Source organism: Physcomitrium patens, chromosome 3, assembly GCF_059467195.1.
Source record: "Physcomitrium patens ecotype Gransden chromosome 3, ASM5946719v1, whole genome shotgun sequence".
NCBI classification, from domain to species: domain Eukaryota; kingdom Viridiplantae; phylum Streptophyta; class Bryopsida; order Funariales; family Funariaceae; genus Physcomitrium; species Physcomitrium patens.
This window is the reverse complement of record NC_143412.1, coordinates 19,051,155-19,069,468: the sequence shown is the minus strand read 5'-3', so window position 1 is coordinate 19,069,468 and position 18,314 is coordinate 19,051,155. Positions and strand designations below refer to the sequence as shown.

The 18,314-nt window shown below is 33.6% G+C and overlaps 2 protein-coding genes across 6 annotated transcripts; both read right to left on the bottom strand.

Moving 5' to 3' along the window:
• Nucleotides 1-569: 569 nt before the first annotated feature.
• On the bottom strand, nt 570-2,893 carry LOC112280181 (O-fucosyltransferase 13). 4 transcript variants are annotated; one of them, XM_073532864.2, is made up of 2 exons: nt 1,677-2,893; nt 570-769 (listed from the first exon to the last, which is right to left on the bottom strand). In XM_073532864.2, exons 1-2 carry the CDS (start codon nt 2,750-2,752, stop codon nt 745-747), a joined length of 1,101 nt encoding a protein of 366 aa, XP_073388965.1. In that variant the 5' UTR covers nt 2,753-2,893; the 3' UTR covers nt 570-744. The 4 variants fall into 4 exon arrangements, with proteins under 4 accessions (XP_073388965.1, XP_024371120.1, XP_024371121.1 ...); XM_024515353.2 differs by lacking the exon at nt 570-769 and adding an exon at nt 1,327-1,534; XM_024515354.2 differs by lacking the exon at nt 570-769 and adding an exon at nt 1,384-1,524.
• A 339-nt stretch (nt 2,894-3,232) lies between these two features.
• Nucleotides 3,233-10,522, bottom strand: LOC112280180 (MICOS complex subunit MIC60, mitochondrial). Of its 2 annotated transcripts, none has more exons than XM_024515351.2 (14): nt 10,382-10,522; nt 9,110-9,537; nt 8,485-8,572; nt 7,856-8,160; nt 6,980-7,666; nt 6,564-6,692; nt 6,053-6,181; nt 5,703-5,780; nt 5,408-5,500; nt 4,909-5,028; nt 4,458-4,535; nt 4,170-4,343; nt 3,760-3,861; nt 3,233-3,666 (listed from the first exon to the last, which is right to left on the bottom strand). In XM_024515351.2, the coding sequence occupies exons 2-14, from the start codon at nt 9,281-9,283 to the stop codon at nt 3,430-3,432; spliced, it is 2,394 nt and encodes a 797-aa protein (XP_024371119.1). In that variant the 5' UTR covers nt 9,284-9,537; nt 10,382-10,522; the 3' UTR covers nt 3,233-3,429. The 2 variants fall into 2 exon arrangements, with proteins under 2 accessions (XP_024371119.1, XP_073388963.1); XM_073532862.1 differs by having other exon boundaries at nt 6,980-7,153.
• Nucleotides 10,523-18,314: the final 7,792 nt, after the last annotated feature.

Below are 18,314 nucleotides of genomic sequence, written 5' to 3'. Positions count from 1 at the left end.
GTGCACCTCACACCCACGCCGCCCTAGCCATTTTACCGCAGCACTCTGGCATTGTCTGTGTGTGTCTAATAATACATATACACACACAAGCACGTGTATATATATATATATATATATATATAATTCATGTCACTACAATTTTTGGAGTTGTGACTCTCCAAAATACCTTCTCATAATTAATAATTGCAATTGTGTAAGTGGTACTTTTATAAATCTTATTGCTTGTATTTCTCATTGATTGTTTAATATTAACAAAACTATTCTATATTTCAAAATAATAATTATAAAAGTACATAAAATATAAATATATATATATATATATATATATATAAAGTATAACACAACAAGAAATTACATAAAGTAGAGTTGAATATATATATATATATATATATATTTTCAATGAGAGTGCAAAGTAGGTTTGGTCTTGCTAGAGTACAATAAGATGGCTCTATGGATGTGCATCCAAACTTTCATTAATAAAGAAATGGTAGTTTAATTGGTTTTAATAGAATATTTCTGTAAAAATCCATATTTGCAGCAAAAAAGTCTTGTACCATAGATGAACAAGATTGAAAAATTAAAAATTAATTTTACAACTAAAAAAATATACATAATATTAGTGAATTGTAGTCCTAGCATTCATGAATGCTTTTTAAGATTTTGAATGTAACTCATGTTATGTTGTCTTGTATCTATAGTTTAGCCTTCGTGACAAGATAACGTTCTTCAAGAGACAATTCCTTATTAAGAGTCAATTCCATACTTCCACCTAATTCATCCATCACAACTTCAATTCTACTAAATGATAGATGTGAAAGAAATGACACCAATTTCATACCTCCAAAAAATTATTCTGAAGTGCCCATCAGGGAGACAACATTATTGTTAATGTACTTTATTATTTTGATGTTAGAACAAAAACCTTGAAAAAAAAGTTACAAGATTTCAAATACAATATTATATATATATATATATATATATATTTCCCTTCTTCTTCTTCTTCTTCTCCTGTTCTGAAGAACAAACAGTGTTTGGCAACAAGGTTAACTTTCATCAGTTTTGTTTCAACAATCTTGCACTCATAGGTTAACTCTCCTCAACGAGTCCTTGGAACTTGACAAACTAAATGTCATGTTTCAAAGTCACCTTCAAGAAAGCTCAAACTTAGTTTGGGGCACCATTCTGAAGCATGCCAGTTTAGGCCGGTACAAGGGACTCCTCCACTGTTAGAATATGATCTGTGGAACGCAGCTTTCAGTGAACATGCATTCCTGGCAGAGTTGGCTCACTTGTTTCGACAATTAGGTGAATCAGTTCTACATTCCACAACTGGGTGCTTAATAAACTGGAGTTAATCTGAATGGTGAAGAAACTCACACTTGGGTTTTCCTCATACTTTCTGTGATCATTCTTGAAGAGAAGCAGTCAAATAAGTTCTACAGAAGCAATCTGATACGGGTGAACCATAACCACTTGTCACATGATGCCTATGCTTCTTCCAAATGAGCTTGGAGATCTCTTGTTCTGACATCCCCTGCCCATATGCTTCAGCAAACATGTGCCTGTCCAGGACCAGATTGCGATGCTTTCCTGCTAACACCCTGTCTGACACTACCATCTTGTCCATATTCCCTACAAATGTTGCAATGTACGCATAAGCATGGAGTGAAACATACCAGTCAATAGCAGCTCTTCTGCTCCCTTTCAATGCCTTTAGACGATCGGCATGTAAGAAATCTGACTTCTGAAATAACTGGGTGTAGGTGGAGGCGAGCTTGTGAAGCTCAAGTAACCCTGATCCAGCAGCCAAGTAGATAGGTGTGGAAGCAGGGATGTTCAGAGCCTGGAGAATGAATGCTGTCTCTTGCGGAGTTAACGGGCACTTTCCTTTCTTTCTCCAAGACTTCTCATCTGCTACTCCAAATACCTGCCGAAACCCTCGGACCCTGTTTATGGAAGCCATGGATGCACTTGAGAGGTTGTAACGACAGCGGCTGTACGCAATCATGTCTGGCTCGAACCGGAGGTGGAGCACCACGAAAGGGTGGGGAAGTCTTTCAAGAAGAGTGTCTGCAGTTTCTTGCAAACGCCTCACAAGCCGGAGTGATCGAAAGCAAGCATGACATCGCGCTCTCTTTGCAGAATCAGGGTAACGGTCAGACCTCTGGCTGGCAGATGGCCGAAGAACAATGACTGTGTGCTGCAACAGCTTTGGCAGTAGCGATTCAACATAATCAAACGGGCTTGCCACTTTGTGACAATTGATGGCTACTGGTTGCCGCATAGACAAATTTGTGGGCAACTCCCGTAAAACATCCACCCAGCTATGGACACTTTCCAAAAAGAAATCAGCGTCAAATATGTCACCAAACCCGCTCGTATCATTCCAGTATGGAGAAGTTTCGAACCTCGGAAGTACGATAGTGGCGTTAAGCAACCGCGCAATTCCAATACCATTACATAAGTCTCGTCGCATTTGGTTCAAGCCCCCAGAGCATTCGATTATGATGTAACCATTCATCTTCCCCGCTTCAGCCATTCTAGGCTCTGCACTCTGCGTCCACCACAGGCACGGTTTCCATGACGTTTGTGGCACGTTCCTCCAGAGATTCAGACCTGAAAGGTGATGACGAGATGGCGAATCAAAGAAGTGGTTGTTCTGGGGCATGAGTTTCGTATAAACCTCCCACACCAAAATCGCCGCCATGCAAACTGATCCCAGTATTGCCTTCCCATGCTTGAGCTCTCGCATTCTTTAGAGCACTACAATTCAAAATCATTCTGGCTCAAGGGTTCGCTGTTGAAATAGTGCAACCCAAATGAAAGTCAGCTTGTACATGTTCACTGAACCCAGACCCCACCACCACTGAGGTATGCGTGCCTTGGGCAACAAAGAGACTGCCTATTGATCCGACGGGCTTTGTATCAATCCGTAATTTCAGGGACATGTAAGCCTTACATATTAACCTTGAGACAGACTGTCACTAATAATTCACGAATCGTGTAACGTAATGTTCTCATGATTGGTAGCTAAGATCTCCGAATCAACAAACACCACTTGCCAAGAATGTGAGAAAGAAAGTAAAATGGACTAGATCCTCGGTGTTTACAAACAAACCATGTTCCGTTCTACATCACGATAAAACCACTACGCATGAGGATTTTCAAACCAGCCCTACAAAGTGATCTAAACATGCAGCAAGGCAGGAAGACCATTAACAGCGCCATAAAATAAGAGAAAATGACACACGAAGGTGCTGGGCCTCGGCTTCGCTACATGCTGCAAAGCTTCTCGTATTACCTTCATTTAACTCGAAGGATCATATCCACAAGATAATTATGCAACATAAATGCTCACTACAGGCCTAATTCTTGTACAGCTGCAAACAAATTTGCTAGCTGAATCAACTAAATAAATTTAGGGTACTTTCACGCAAGACCTGCAGCTGTAGCAATAGCATGAGCCTGAACAAGTGTCAACGTTTGCTCTGCTATAGCACGGCATCGTACATTCCTTGCCCAATCTGAAATAAAACCTTCGGCTCTTGATCCTTTGACCCCTTGCTCGAGAATGTTGGCAGCTTGTGACAGCTCACCATTGGCAAGGCTCTCTTCTACTGCAGCAATAACAGATTCCACTCCTTCACGTCCACTACCTTCCTGAACCTGAAAATCCACATGTTGGCATTACATCCTGAGGGTTTGTATTACAAGAACCAGATACAAAATGATTGTCACAAAGATATAAGTAATAATCACCTTCATGGCTGCAGCGACAGATGCTACAGCAAGAGTCAAAAGTCCACCCTGACCATCAGGAATCAGAGACAATTGCCTCAAGGGACCTTGCAAGTTGGAAAACTGCAGTGAATATGACAAGGATAAAAAACGTCAGGTAACGGCATCAGCTCAAATTGACATGAGACTCAGGTGAGAGACTTCACATAAAATCAAGAGAACTGAAACACCACAATAGAAACTAGGACAACAAGGCTCTCTTATCGTCCTGACCCACTAAACTAACTCTATCAACCATAGAACTCAGCTACATGCTTAATCCTTATCTAAACATAGCGCTAAGTGCTTCGAATAACCCGTCCTACTGTTAGAATAATATTACAAGATCGTAAAATACCACATTCAACCCCATTCAAATATAACAAGTTTACCTCGCGTTCTAACTGGAGCAGGGTCTTTGTCCCTTTAGTAAGTGCATCCTCCGGTAAAGATTGGAGTGCAATGTTGATGAGCTCATCATATCCACCAGCTGCTTGCTTAATCAACGCTACCTCTTCTTCTAACGGTGCTCCCCTTGTCATTGCATCTTTAAAAGCAAATGCCCCCTGCATAAAATTAACATATAAATCAGTAATATGCCCCATGCATTCAAGAGGTTATTCAAGGATGAATCACTTCAAGTTGTGGTATTAGATTGTAAAAAACATAAGAAACCGTACCATTGCAAGCTTATGTGTGGTGTGGCTGACCCTCGCCCCTTCTGATTGTGCATTGTATGCCTTATGCAAAGCCTCAATCTGCCAATATGATCGAAAAATGTGAGAAACAACAAAAATTTACAACAGAAAATACTCAAATGCCCACTAAAAAACAAGCACACCTTTAACAACAATCCCAACCCCATATCCCCAAAAAAGAAAAAAGAAAAAAAGAACAGAAAAGAAAAGAAAAGAAAAACAACAATAACACAAAACAAAATAAAACAGAACTGATCAAGAGTCAATCCTCCAATATCCTATAATTGAATATTTATACGTTGATAATAAGATATTTCAGCGCAGGAATCATACAAGTTGACACAAATTTCACAACCTGTAAGTTCATACGTTCGACCTGGCCTATTACATGACATTCGGAAGATATAGGTGGGAGTAATCAATAAACAAGGACCTGAAGCTGCAGCTCCTTTGTGTCTTTCAACTGCATCGCCTTCTCCGATGCAACAGCAGCATTAACCCTAGCCTGCGTAATAAGTTCCAACGTTTCCAACTCTCTTTTTACTTCTTCGTCCTGCACATAAATATGACATCTATTACGAATTGTGTTGTGCTCAAACATCAGTGCTGAAAGTATATGCCTATATCGTTCAAAACCAAGATCCAGACTGTCAGGATTTTCAAAAACTAAAGAATTCAACAGTACACCTAAATCCTTAAAACAGGGTACATCTTAAGGAATCCAATTGTAGATTTTACCATGTCAACAAAAGAGAATATGATGTTTGAATTTGTATATGTGGCATATTAAATTCTACCAGAGCATGAAAAAAAAGTAACACGTTGAAACATCCGATCCACCAAATATAGATATCGATGGAAGCCTAACTGGTAACAGTGAAATCCAAGCTCGATCTACGGTTACCTACAATATTCTTAAAGTAAAAGGATACCTTGCGCTTTAGTTCATTTCGTAGCCTTTCTTCAGCAGCTTGCAACTGTTTTCTAGCTTCCTGTTCCCACCTCACTTTTTCTACGCTCAAGTCCTGTTGACGTTAACACAAGTGATCATGAGGAACACAAACAAATGAGTTTACTAACTTTTACGTAAATATTCTCAGACTTGGGATGTCCCACTTCGAATACTATTCGATGTTACGAAACAAGATTATATTTCTACAAAAGTCTCTGAAACTTCCAAAATATGTTGAAAAATCGAAACTATGTTACGGTGAACACGGAACATACCTTCTTAAGCTTGTTAGCATACTCAGCCTGCAATTCTTGCTGTTTGCGAGCCTCCCTAAGCTCTTGCTGATATTCTTCCTGCAAAAACATTGTCCACATTTCACTCATAAACGACATAGTTTATGCCTCCATGCAAATGGTGACGTACACTTTGTTACAAACGCATGAAGGTATAACATATGCTTAAGAAAATTTGCTAGAGTAAAACCAATTTGTAACCCTCTTATCAGCTTGAATTCAATTAACTCCATCACACCTACGAAAATCCAACGGTTCGATTGCTACGTTTAACGCATATATAATCAGAACCATCTCTCTCTCTCTAGGCGTGTTAAAGAATCTTAACTTACATCCAATCTTAACAACATCTCTCTAAACTGGGCATCAGCTTCAGCCTGCCTCCTTTCTGCTTCCTCAATTGCTCCTGCATAAGTAAAGGATTTATCTGATCCATATTCCTCACCATTTGGTTCTTCACTCTGCATACAAAAAAAATCGAAACAAAGAAGTATTGAAATCCGGATAAATTACTCCACAACAGCTCCATATATTCTGCGCCTAACTTTCCAACCACTTGTCAACTTCATCAACAAAGGAAACAACCCAGAAAAAAGGGGAAAGCTCTACAAAGCAACCTCTAACTTCTAGGTGAATCTTGCACAACACTACAGAACACCGAGTAGGGTTCTCCTGGAGTTCATCCTGCAATGTAGCCCATGAAGGTTAGCTCCAAGAACATACGCCATCTCCTTGATCTGGGATGTTGCCACTCGTTGCAACTAGCTATGTATGAGTAGGGAACCATCAAAAGTAGCACCTGCATACCTTGTCGTCATCTACTTTGATGAGTAACTGACGTACCTCTTTTACTTTCTCATCTGCTAGAGAGTATGCTTCAAGAAGCCCTGGAATAACTAGAACGTCAGGGACATCGGATATATCAGGCTGAAGTGATTTAATCGTAACATCTTGATTGGCTTCCAATCCCACCTGACATACACATTGTGAAACAACCAATCAAAGAAACGAAAGCATAGCAATAAAATTCACCCATCGCTTTCGTGACGTCATAACAATCCCAAAAACCTCCTCACCCCTAGCATTTCATGAGGAAATTTGCCACAACTCCAAGCAATTCATAATCGGGAAGCATGAAGACTCAAGTGGACATTAACTTGAAATCCCACTTTCAATTTACACAATACTTCACATTTACTTGTTCGAACACTTACCAGAATATTCTAAGGGAGCTCCTAATAACAAAATTAAAACAATACCTGAGCGCGCCCAGTCACAGCCTCAACAGTCTCTGCAACAACATTCCGAACATCATTCGCAGAAGCCACAGCATCTGCAGAGGAGATTGCCTCTTTTTCATTTTTATCGTCGCTTGTTTGGTTGTACAGCATCTTTTCAGAAAATTCCTTCAAATCTTCTCCCTTAGCCGTTTCCTGCATCTCTTTCCTGAAGGCATCAGGATCTAGGTCTTCTATGTTAGTATTAGCAAAAAGCTGCCCACTCGTATCAACCGGAATATCTGGCTGACCAGAAGATTCGTCAGGACGGGCAGTTTCAAGGTTTATATCGGCAGCAGTGTCATGAAGATGATGCCCGACCTCTTCCTTTACGTCAGTAACGACGTCGATTGAGAAGGCAGAGGGAAGAGGCAGTAACACATCTTCGCTAACCTCAATGGTAGAGTTACGAGGATGAGACTGCTCAACACCTTCCTTTAACTCGTGAGTAGCTATGTTTATAGAATTATCATCCCCAATATCAGCATTTGAACTCTCTTCAGTGGACTGTTGGGACCCTTGTGAGCCGTCATTCTCAAGAGACGTTTGAGGACTAGAATCAACATCCTCAATTTCCTTAATTTGAAACTCAGAGTCCACAATTCCATGGTTTTGGCGCTCAAGTTCCTCATTGACCTTTGGCAAATTAAGAGGTAACCCCTTGATCACCTGAAGCACATATTGTTGTAAGCACGAAGAAGACTACACATATGGTTTTCCCGCCCCTACCGCTCTCTTTGGTTCAAAAAAAAGAGAGAAAAAAAAAAAAAAAAAAAAAAAAAAAGAAAAGAAGAAGAAGAAGGAAAACAGAGACAATCAAGAGGCCGGTCAATCAAAGGAAGTCGAAAGAGTAATCACCTGAAGCATAGCGTTAGATTCCTCAGGCACTTCAGACCTCACATTAGACTCTTCAGGCTTTATCTTTGTAGATGGCATCACCTCCGAATCTTTAACATCTGATTGATGATCAACAACAGGAGATTGTGGTGCCTGACTTTCTTTGGCAACTGATTCAAATGACGCTCCCTGCTTCTCCTCTTTGGTTGGCTGGGGCACGTACTTCGGCAGCTGCTCGGGATTCACGTCCAAAGTATAATGTGTAGCTGCCCATGTCAAAGCTGCTACGGTGATTGCCACTGCGGTGACCTTCACCCCAGTCCCGACTATCAAGTCACAGAAATATGTTAAAATCTCAGGACAATGCATTGGGAGTGGTGTAAAAGTCAAGAAACCTCGAAAGACATGAGTGTTTCGAAGTCATTTGAAAACACACTTCTCAAACTTCATCAAATTATTTTGTATATAGAACGGAAGAAGATTCATGTTCAACCTCAGTAATCTCACTCAGACTCAAGACGAAGACAGTATGAGCATGTCCAGCCCTGGAATTCTTCAGACTCTTAATTCTATAAGCATTTGCTCTACGCATTGAAAAGTAACAGAGCCTCTCAATTGAAAACATCCTCTCGGAAGGAAATATTACATACATCTTGATGCTTGTGGAGGAATGGGAGCATTATCGGTGTCAGTTGCAAATGTCCTGTGAGCAAAACTTGCTCCACGAGGTTTTCGATCCTGGAGCAAGCAAAACGAGAGTAAGATAACAGCTTCGAAACAAGTCTATTCGATTGAACGGCAGCTCGCTTTCGAAAGCAAATTTTTGACGCTCATAGAAACACTCTTCAAAAAGAATCAAATAAGTTTCTAAAATTACTCTCTCGAGTGATATTATTTATGGTGTTTAAAGGATGCCGGACTAAACGCAAAGCATCGATACTACATGTTAACTACCCTTTAAATGTGCGAGAAAGAAACAAAACAAAGGGGGGGGAATATTCCAGCATGTGGAAACCCCATCATCTGTCTCCAGATATAATTACAAATACAGTGGTCGATACATTTCTGCGCAGCACTTTTTCTTTTCAAGTCTCAAATATCGTTAACAAGGTACCTACAAGGTCGCTGTAATGTGCTCTAAATCCTGCTATACTGTCAAATACTTTAAAAAGAAATAGATTCCCAACTGTTGACAATGAGACGTCTGTTTGAAAATCATAGACAAAATCTAACTGCCCGCTTTTATCGAACGGCATGAACCATTAAAATACGCACCAGGATATGAGCACGAGGAAAACGTGGTGATGTGAAGTGCTCGCTAGTTCCAAAGTCGCGAAGACCATGATGACTTCCACAAGCCTGATACTTAAATTCCCTTTGACGATGCTTCAACCCAGAAGTCAAAGCTCGCAAGCCTCTCCGCCTGAGAAGGTTACTTGCAGCACTCATGACTACTCCCTCTTGCTAACCCACCCTTCGCATTACCTGCTCCCTTTAGTGAGCAAAACCTATGTTCTACTACCTCTGGAACTGCTACCAAGCCAAACAAGCTCAATGTTTAGATGTCGAGTAACCCCAGCAACTACCAATCCCTCACACCATGAGATGGTAACCTCGGTTCACAGCTTGAAATGCGTAATGCACCATCTCATCTCATTCCCTGTAGCTCTTGAATACTCGAAGACTTCACCGCTCAGATAATTCTGTGAGGGTCACGTGAAATCAGCGGAAGCATGTAAAGTAATGAAACAACAATACGAACAACCAAATCCAAAAACAGAAATGGTCGTTGCATCTATACAAGACTTAGAGAATAATTCAGTCCTCTCACTAATGATAAATAAGATAGCTTGTAAGAAAGTCAGAGACAGATCAGTTCGTCGAATTCATGATTTCTGAATATCCTTATTTCGATACGATTACGGCATTGACAAAACGGACATGTCAAATTTTCGCTGAACACATCGGTCGCCCTCAAATATCAGTGTCAAACTTCTGTTAAAGAAACACACTGGATCCCTGCCTAAAAGACTCATAGAAGAGTGCATCAAAGTTTAAGTAATTACCTATCTACACATTTCACCTAGACATTGAGCAGTCACGAAGCTAATTCTTCCCCATTCCAACTGATGAACAAACCCCAGATCCAACTCACCCCCCAAGACTCTTCTAGGTTAAACTGCAACGAATGTCTCTGTAATAGGCACGAAAATACCCCAGGGCACATTTCACAATAAGCAACTACTCAAACCCCGGAATCAAACACCAAGTCCCGATCGGTCGCGCCTGAGCATTGAAACATACACAAGCTGGCAAATTCAACATGAACTCCAGCAAGCAATTCCACTAACGAAAAAGATAAAGCTAATGAAAATTCGATGAATTGAATTTCCAGCCATCAGGAACTACACAACAAAAAAACCGATCGCTAACGCAAAGTCCCTGGCAACCCTTTTCCCGCGAACTAGCTTCTCCTGGCCGCTGTGTTTGCACGAACTTCACGAGGCACGAGTAAAGAAAAATTAGGAACTGAGGATCGAAACGTACCTGAGAAAGTGAGCGAGCGAGGGTAAGGTAGAGAAGAAGTTGGGAATTGCCTTCATGAGAGCAGGAGAAGGCCTGCGAAATCGCAAAAGCGAAGAACGACGAGAGCATATGCGAGGGAAGAGAGAGAGAGCTGTGGACCCCCGAACGAGGCAGAGCAACGACGACGAGTTGCCCTACCCCCAGCCCTAATTCTGGTCCACGTGTCACCCCTCGTCGGTGCTGGTCCCTCCCTCCCCTCCCTGGCACATTCGAGACTGTGAGTCCCTCTTTGGTTGGTTAAATGTACCCAACCAATTTTACCAACGCTTTGGAGGATGATTGCACAACACATCGCTACCTCCTACAAATAATGTCAACAACTAATACTACGAAATTAGAAACCAAAACTAAAAACTCACCAAGATAAGTTTAAGTTTCTTTTATTCATAAGATATTCTCTCAACATTATTTATATTTATTTCTATATATATATATATATATATTTATAACATTTGTATTTTATTGGACATTTATTTATTTTTATTTTTTTACTTTTATCCTGCTCAATAGTTTATGTGATACATGTCAAAGACATGAATCACAAAAAGCAAAGGATTAATATACTCTTGTGTTACTACAAAAGAATAAATAATTACTCAAAGATGGTATGATATTAAAAGTAGAATGACTATTATCAAAAATAAGAAGACTAGAGACTCTTGAAACAAGACTAAGAACAAAAAATGTATTAACAAGAAAAAGAAAAAGAAAAAACTTTATTTTTGTCTCCATATATACTATCTAATGAAGAAATAGGTTATGACGTTTTATAGAACCTTTGACATATGTCAAATTTGCAAAGCATTTGTCTAACTTTAAAGACAAGTTTCCTACATGTATGCTACTTGGCCAATTTGTACCACAAGTCACTAATATGTGCAATGAGTGGCCAAAATTTTAAACTATCAATTACTTGCAGAAAAGCATAAAGTCAAATCATGTCTATTAAGCTTTTAAAAAGCTTGTTCACAAGATATAATTTATTTACTTCTACTTACTTCCATTTACATCCTTTAATTTAGGCAAATATAAGTATCCATTATGTTTGTAACATTATCCCCCTTTCCCTCTTCTTTTCTCTATTTAAGGAAGAAATTCCACAAAAATCAATGATCATATTTTGATTCGTCATTTTGATTTTGATAGATGTCTTCAATAAAAAAGTATCAACCTCACTTGCTGTATTTGTAATATTCTTTGCTGGCTCTTATATACATTTATTTATATTATATTTGCACCAATATACAAGATATTGTAACATATTTCAATATTATCTTCAATCTAAAACTTCTTTTATTTCAAATTCTTGATTATTATCTACTTTTATATAAGGAAGTGGCATTTGTCTTCTTTTTAATATATCTACTATCTTATATGGCTTAAAAAGAGACATATAGTATATTACATGAATCTTTATAGATTTTGGTAGGTATAATTGATAAATAATAGAATCAATCCACTTACAAATAGAAAATGGTCCAAATCTACAATAAATCAATTTATCATAAATGTGACTAGTATTGATATTATAACAAAATAATCATACCTTATTGTTAATATAAAATTTAGATTGTTTATTGCAATAGATATTTGCATAGATTTTTTTTTTATCTTTATTTAATTATGTCTTTATTATTATATATAGCTCTAATAAAAAAAATTCCAAATCTCTTGAAACTTAATTATCAACTATTAAAAAGTCCAAAGTATCAAATTATAGATAATAACTATAATTAACAAAAAAGCTATTGAATAAAAAAATATATCAAATTATTATATGATAATTTTGCTAATGGCAAATGAATTGTTCAATCATCTTGATTTTAGTTGATAATATCTCTTAATAATCTATGACAGTTATAAATATTATTTTAAAAAAATTAAATTATTTCTTTACTTACGATAATTTTTGTATATAGTTGAAAATGTGCCAACTTGGTGATTCAATCTACTATTGTGAATATAAAATTATATAAATTTGAAATTATTAGATCCATGATAAAATCCATAAAAACAAAAGACCATAGTTATTCTAATATAATTAGTGGTTGAAAAAGCCCATAGGGCTAATGATGAAGAATTTTTGATCTAGAATAGATATTATATGATTTTACAAAGTCTTTAATTGTCTTTCACATAAGGCCATGGAAATTCTTTTAATATTAGTTCCAAGGTCTTGTTATATTGAAAATATCTTGCAGTTGAGAAGTTATAACAAACTTGAAAAGCATATAGTTGTGCTTTATCTTCTAGAATAATTAAATATCCCTAAAAATAGAAAAAAATTTCTTGAATTTAAACTTAGAAGTATTATAAAATTTTAAAAGTTTTTTTTTTTAATATCATGAATAAGAAGATGTATAAATATGTTTGATTAAACTTTCTTAAAAAATATTGAATCAAAAATCGATGCTGATTTTATAGCTTATAGATGAAATTATTTTAGTTTAAAAAGAATTATTTTTTGTTAAATAAAAATTATATATTTTTTCTTTTGGTATAAAATAAGATCTTTTAAAAAAAGCATTTGATAAACTTTATTGTTTTTATAATCAATAAGTGATCTTGAATTCAAATCTTGACAAAAATATATTCTAATCGATTTTGAAACAATTTAAAATACATGTTGATAGAAAATACTGAAGGTTCTTGTGATCCATATAAAGATACATTAGATTAGAAGCTTTTTTAAAACAATGATGTCATTCTTGAAATGAATCTTTAATTGCAAAAAAAACTTTAATGTGAATCTTATAATTGACGTTGGCCACTCAAAAATATTTTTAAATAAAATCTATTAAATGAAGTTTGACATCTACTTCCATTTGTGATAATATTGTAGCTAAAATAAAATCCAATATCTTAAAAAAGTCAACATGATAAAAAAATTGATGCATAAATAAATTTTTTCTTTAAAGCTTTAAATGCCACTTCAAATTCTTTTTTCTACTCAAGTTTATTTTTACAAGTTAAATGTATAAGTGGAATTGTAATTTAAAAAACAATCTAAATAAAAATATAATATTAAGTAAAAAATCTAAAAAACCATTGAATATTTTTTATTATTCTTGAATTTTTTAATTTATGATAGTTTGAACTTTCTAAAGATCCATCATAATATCATTATTTGAAATGATATATCCTAAGAAGTCAACTTGAATTGTATAAAATACACACTTTTTCATCTAGATATATAATATTGTATAATTAAGGTTTTATAATAAACAATGAACACGAACTTCATATTTTTTTGTATTTTTAGAATAAATTCATATTTTGTTTTATGTCATCAAAAAGAACTCTTTAAAAATATTATTCATCTAATGTTGAAAAGAAATTAGTGCATTTGTGAGTCAAAAAAAATGATATTATGTTTAAGTTATCCACACCTTGTCTAAAATGTAATCTTTTATTCATTACTTTCTTTGATATGTATCAAATTATAGGCTCCTTGTAGATTTATTTTTATATAAATCTTTGCTTGATGCAATTGATCAAAAAGTATTAAAATAAAAATTAGTGAATAATTATTTTTAAAAATGATGTTGTTGAATCTTTAATAATGTACTTACATTGGCAATGATCTATTATTTTTCTTTACAAATAAGATAGAAGATCCTACTACAAATTTTGAATGACATATAGAATTTTTGGCCAAGTTTTTATTTATATACTCCTTGAGTGCAACTAATTTTTTTTTGTAATAAATTATAGACTGGTTTATATAGTAGTTGGATTTTTACTTAAAAATCAAGTGAATAATCATAAAAATAATACTTTGAAAGAACATTTGTATTTTTCTTGTCAAAGATGTCTTCATAAGCTTTATACAGACTTGAGATGTTGCTTTAAGTCTTTGTACCATTAAAAATAAATGTAATATAAATAATAAAAAAATAATCTTTCTTTTATAGCATACATAACAACTCTTATAACTACTAATAAGGCCTTGGATGTATTAGACTTATAACTTTCTATGTCATTAATATAAATTTGGATTATACTATTGAAAAAATTAAGATTACCAAGGATTTGATTTATTTAAAGATTATATCTTTTTAGCCATAATAAACTTAAAATAATTAAAATAAAAATATTTAACTATATTAATTAATATTAAGCTATTGTGACCATTAGTTGCTATATTTAAATTAATAGATTCATGGATAACATCTCTTGAAGACAATAAATGACTATCTATGATTTCTACATGCATAAAATTAATTTACTTAAGTAAAGTTTTTTTTTTTTTTTTTTTTTTTTTTTTTAATTTTTTAATAAAATATATGTCTATAAAATAAGTTGAAGCTCTTAAATCTAACATATTTTTTTTTTTGTAATATTTGGTCCTAAACGAAAAATTGTTGTAAATCAAAGTAAAGGATTTGAAGAAAAAATAAGACTTTTATTAAATATTGCATAATATTTTAGCTCCATAATTCTTATTATAAATAAACAAATTTTTTTTTCAATAAGTCATCTTTTTAAGCAATCGTGCTGCTTATTTTATAATTGCATTATTTTTTTTGAATAATATTAAATAGGATATTTAGATTCTTTATAATATGAGCACAATCTTTTTTAACAATGTTAATTTTTTTTTTCTTTGAGAAAGATTTTAAATATATTACATCAATTTGTATAGGTTCAAGTCTTGATGAATAAGTATATAAAAACTTATGAGTTGTTATCATGACTTGACTTGTTCTTTTTCAATCAAATTTTTGTTTTTAGCATATTTAAAAAAATCAATTATTGCATACAATGGCTTAAGCTATAAATTGTTCAAATGAATTTTTTTTTGGTATTTTCAATAATAAGTCTTTAAATCTATCTTTAATTTATATCAAAAATTAATGATGAGTACTTTATCATTTCAATCGACGTTCCAATTATGATTTTAAAATATTGCAACATATTTGGTATTTAAAGAAGAGTAATCGACAACCTCTGAGATCAAATAAAAAAATTCTACTACAAAATGTAGTCTATTTTTTTCATTTTTAAATCAAAGTTAAATATATATATATATATATATATATATATATATTAGTTTAAATATAGGAAGTTTTTAATATTTAAAGCATAACAAAAGAAGTGGAATAATCTACTCACTTCCATAAAATATATATATATATATATATATATATAATGAATTATTATACTTTTCAAACTATTAAAGATATAAATCAAAAATACTAAAAATCTCAATATACCATTGAGTTACTAAAAAAGAGTAGATATTCATTCAAAGATGGTATAATATTAGAAGTAAAATGACTATTGTCAAAAACATAAAGACTAAAGACTCTTTAAATAAGACTAACAATAAAAAAAGGTGTTGATAAGAATGAATAATACTTCATTCTTATCTCCATACATATTATCTAATTAAGAACTACGTGGTCATGTTCTATAGGACTTCCAACTTGTGTCCAACTTCCAAAATATGTGTATAACTTACAACACTAGTTTATTACATATGCGCTACATGGCCAACTTATATCAATTGTCACCAATATGTATAACATATGGCAAATTTATTGGCTAAGTTTTTAAACTACCAATCATATGTAAACAAGTATAAAGTCAAATCTATATTTATAAAGCTTTTTAAAAGCTTTTCTACAAGATATTTTTAAATTTACTTACTTTATTGACTTCAATTTACATCTTTTAATCTATGTAAATAGAAGTGTCAATTATGTCTATAAGACATACATATAAAAGAAAAATCTTAGATTAATATCAAAATTTTATTTTTTAAAAATCATAATAATAATATAAATAATTAAATAAATAATTATAATAATTTAATAGATTTATTGTGATTTATTTAATTTTTTGATGATTTAAATAGAAAAATTGGAATAAATACTTAAATAGATAATCATATAATATATTTAAAAATTATTATTATAATTATAATCAATTAAAATATTATCACCCTAAAATCAATGTAATAAGCAAAAATTTGTTATATCTTATACATCATTTATTTTTTTTAAAAAAATTAATTTTTAATTTTTTACAATAATTTTGTAGTTATATAAAAATAATAAATATATATTATTATATTTATTACTATAAAAATAATTTAATATATAATTTAATCAATATACATATAAAATATGTTAAATTTATTATCACAATCACAGGCACTCAAAACATTATCATAATACAATAAGTTTAATAAGTAAAAATTCATGGTATTTTATATATTATTTAGTGGCAATGTTTCATTTATAATCTCTATGTTTTATAATTAAAATTTTATTAAAATATTTGTAATATTTATTTTATTATATTACAATTAGTACAATACTTATAAATGTATGGTTTCTTGCACACTATTTACTAAGAATGTTTGATTTAGAATCTTGATGTTTCAAATGGAATTCTTTGACCTTGTCTTCTTGTTGAAGTAAGTCACTTAGTAAAAGGTATTAACTTAGATAAGTTGCTAGTGGTCAAAAGGTAGCAAAATAGTATAAGGAAGTTACTATGGTGGCTTGTAGGATTTATAGGTGGCAGTTAGGTTAAGAAAGAATTTAGGATTTAGTTGGATGAAGTAGAAATGGATGTAACATTGATGGAAGTTGCCTCGTTGGTTGGCAACCACCACCTATAAGTAACAAGTATTGGAAATAAGAGTCATCTTATTCTATACTCTCTATTGTGTATAACCTTACTGATGCTAAGTGTTGTGACTTGAAAGTGCTTGTTCTTCAATAGGTTATGGCCCCACACATCTTTAGTTGTGAATTTTGAAGTTCTTTGAAGTCTTTGTTGGTGTTAAGAGTAGATCTTATGGTTGTTGCTGATGTTAAGGTTTAGTATCTTCTAAATCTCCTTTTATATCTAGTTATTGATGTAGTTATACTTTTACTTGTTGTTAAGTGCATTCATAATCTTGGAGGTTGTTAGATACCTTAGATTGATGTTTAAAGATACTTATGTTGTATTTCCTTACTGAGTTTCATCATTGGTGCTCTAATTTTGTGCTTTTGTGTATTAATCTATTTAAGAGACCTACTTATTGTGATTAGAGGTGCTTTGTGAGGTTAGAAGTGTTTTGTGAAAGAAAAGAGGTAATTAAAGAAAGATAAAGCTTATTCAAGAGGTCATCAGACTTGTAAAAAGTCTTATAAGTAAAGTTGAGAGTGATTGAAGAGTATAAACAATAGTTTACCCATTAAGAGGACATTCTGGGTTTCTAAGAGAACAACATCTTCTTGTTGATTTTGAGAGTTCATTCTTTTATTTTTTTGATTTTTTTTGATACACCCCTTCTTTAAACATGGCTGTAAGTGAAGGTGAGGGTTTGAGAGTAATTGAGAAGTTTAAAGGTCACAACTTCTACTATTGGAAGAAGAAAATGGAGCTCTTGTTGACTTCATTAGACCTTTGGGACATTGTTGATGAAAGTGAAGACCCTTCAAGTGATGATGCTAATGTGAAGGTGAAGAAGAAGTATAAATGATGTAAAAGGAAGGCTTTTGACATGATTGCAACAAATCTTGATGATGCCAACTTTTCACATATAATTACTTGCTTTGGACCAACGGTAGCATGAAAGACTCTTTGCAACATTTATGAGAGTAGAAACCTTGCCAACATTCTATGGACAAGAAGGAAGTTCTTAACAATAAAGATAGAAGAAGGAGGTGACCTCATGGCTTATATCAACAAGATAAAAGTACTTATAAACCAACTAGTGGTTGTTGACACACCAGTTGATGATAGAAAAATTGTGTTGACATTACTCATGAGCTTTCCCGAATCTTACAACTAGCTCATTGTGGCATTGGAGTCCATCAACATAAAGGAGCTTACTATGAATTATGTCACATTAAGACTTGTCGATGAAGTAACTAAGAAAAAAGAAAAAGAG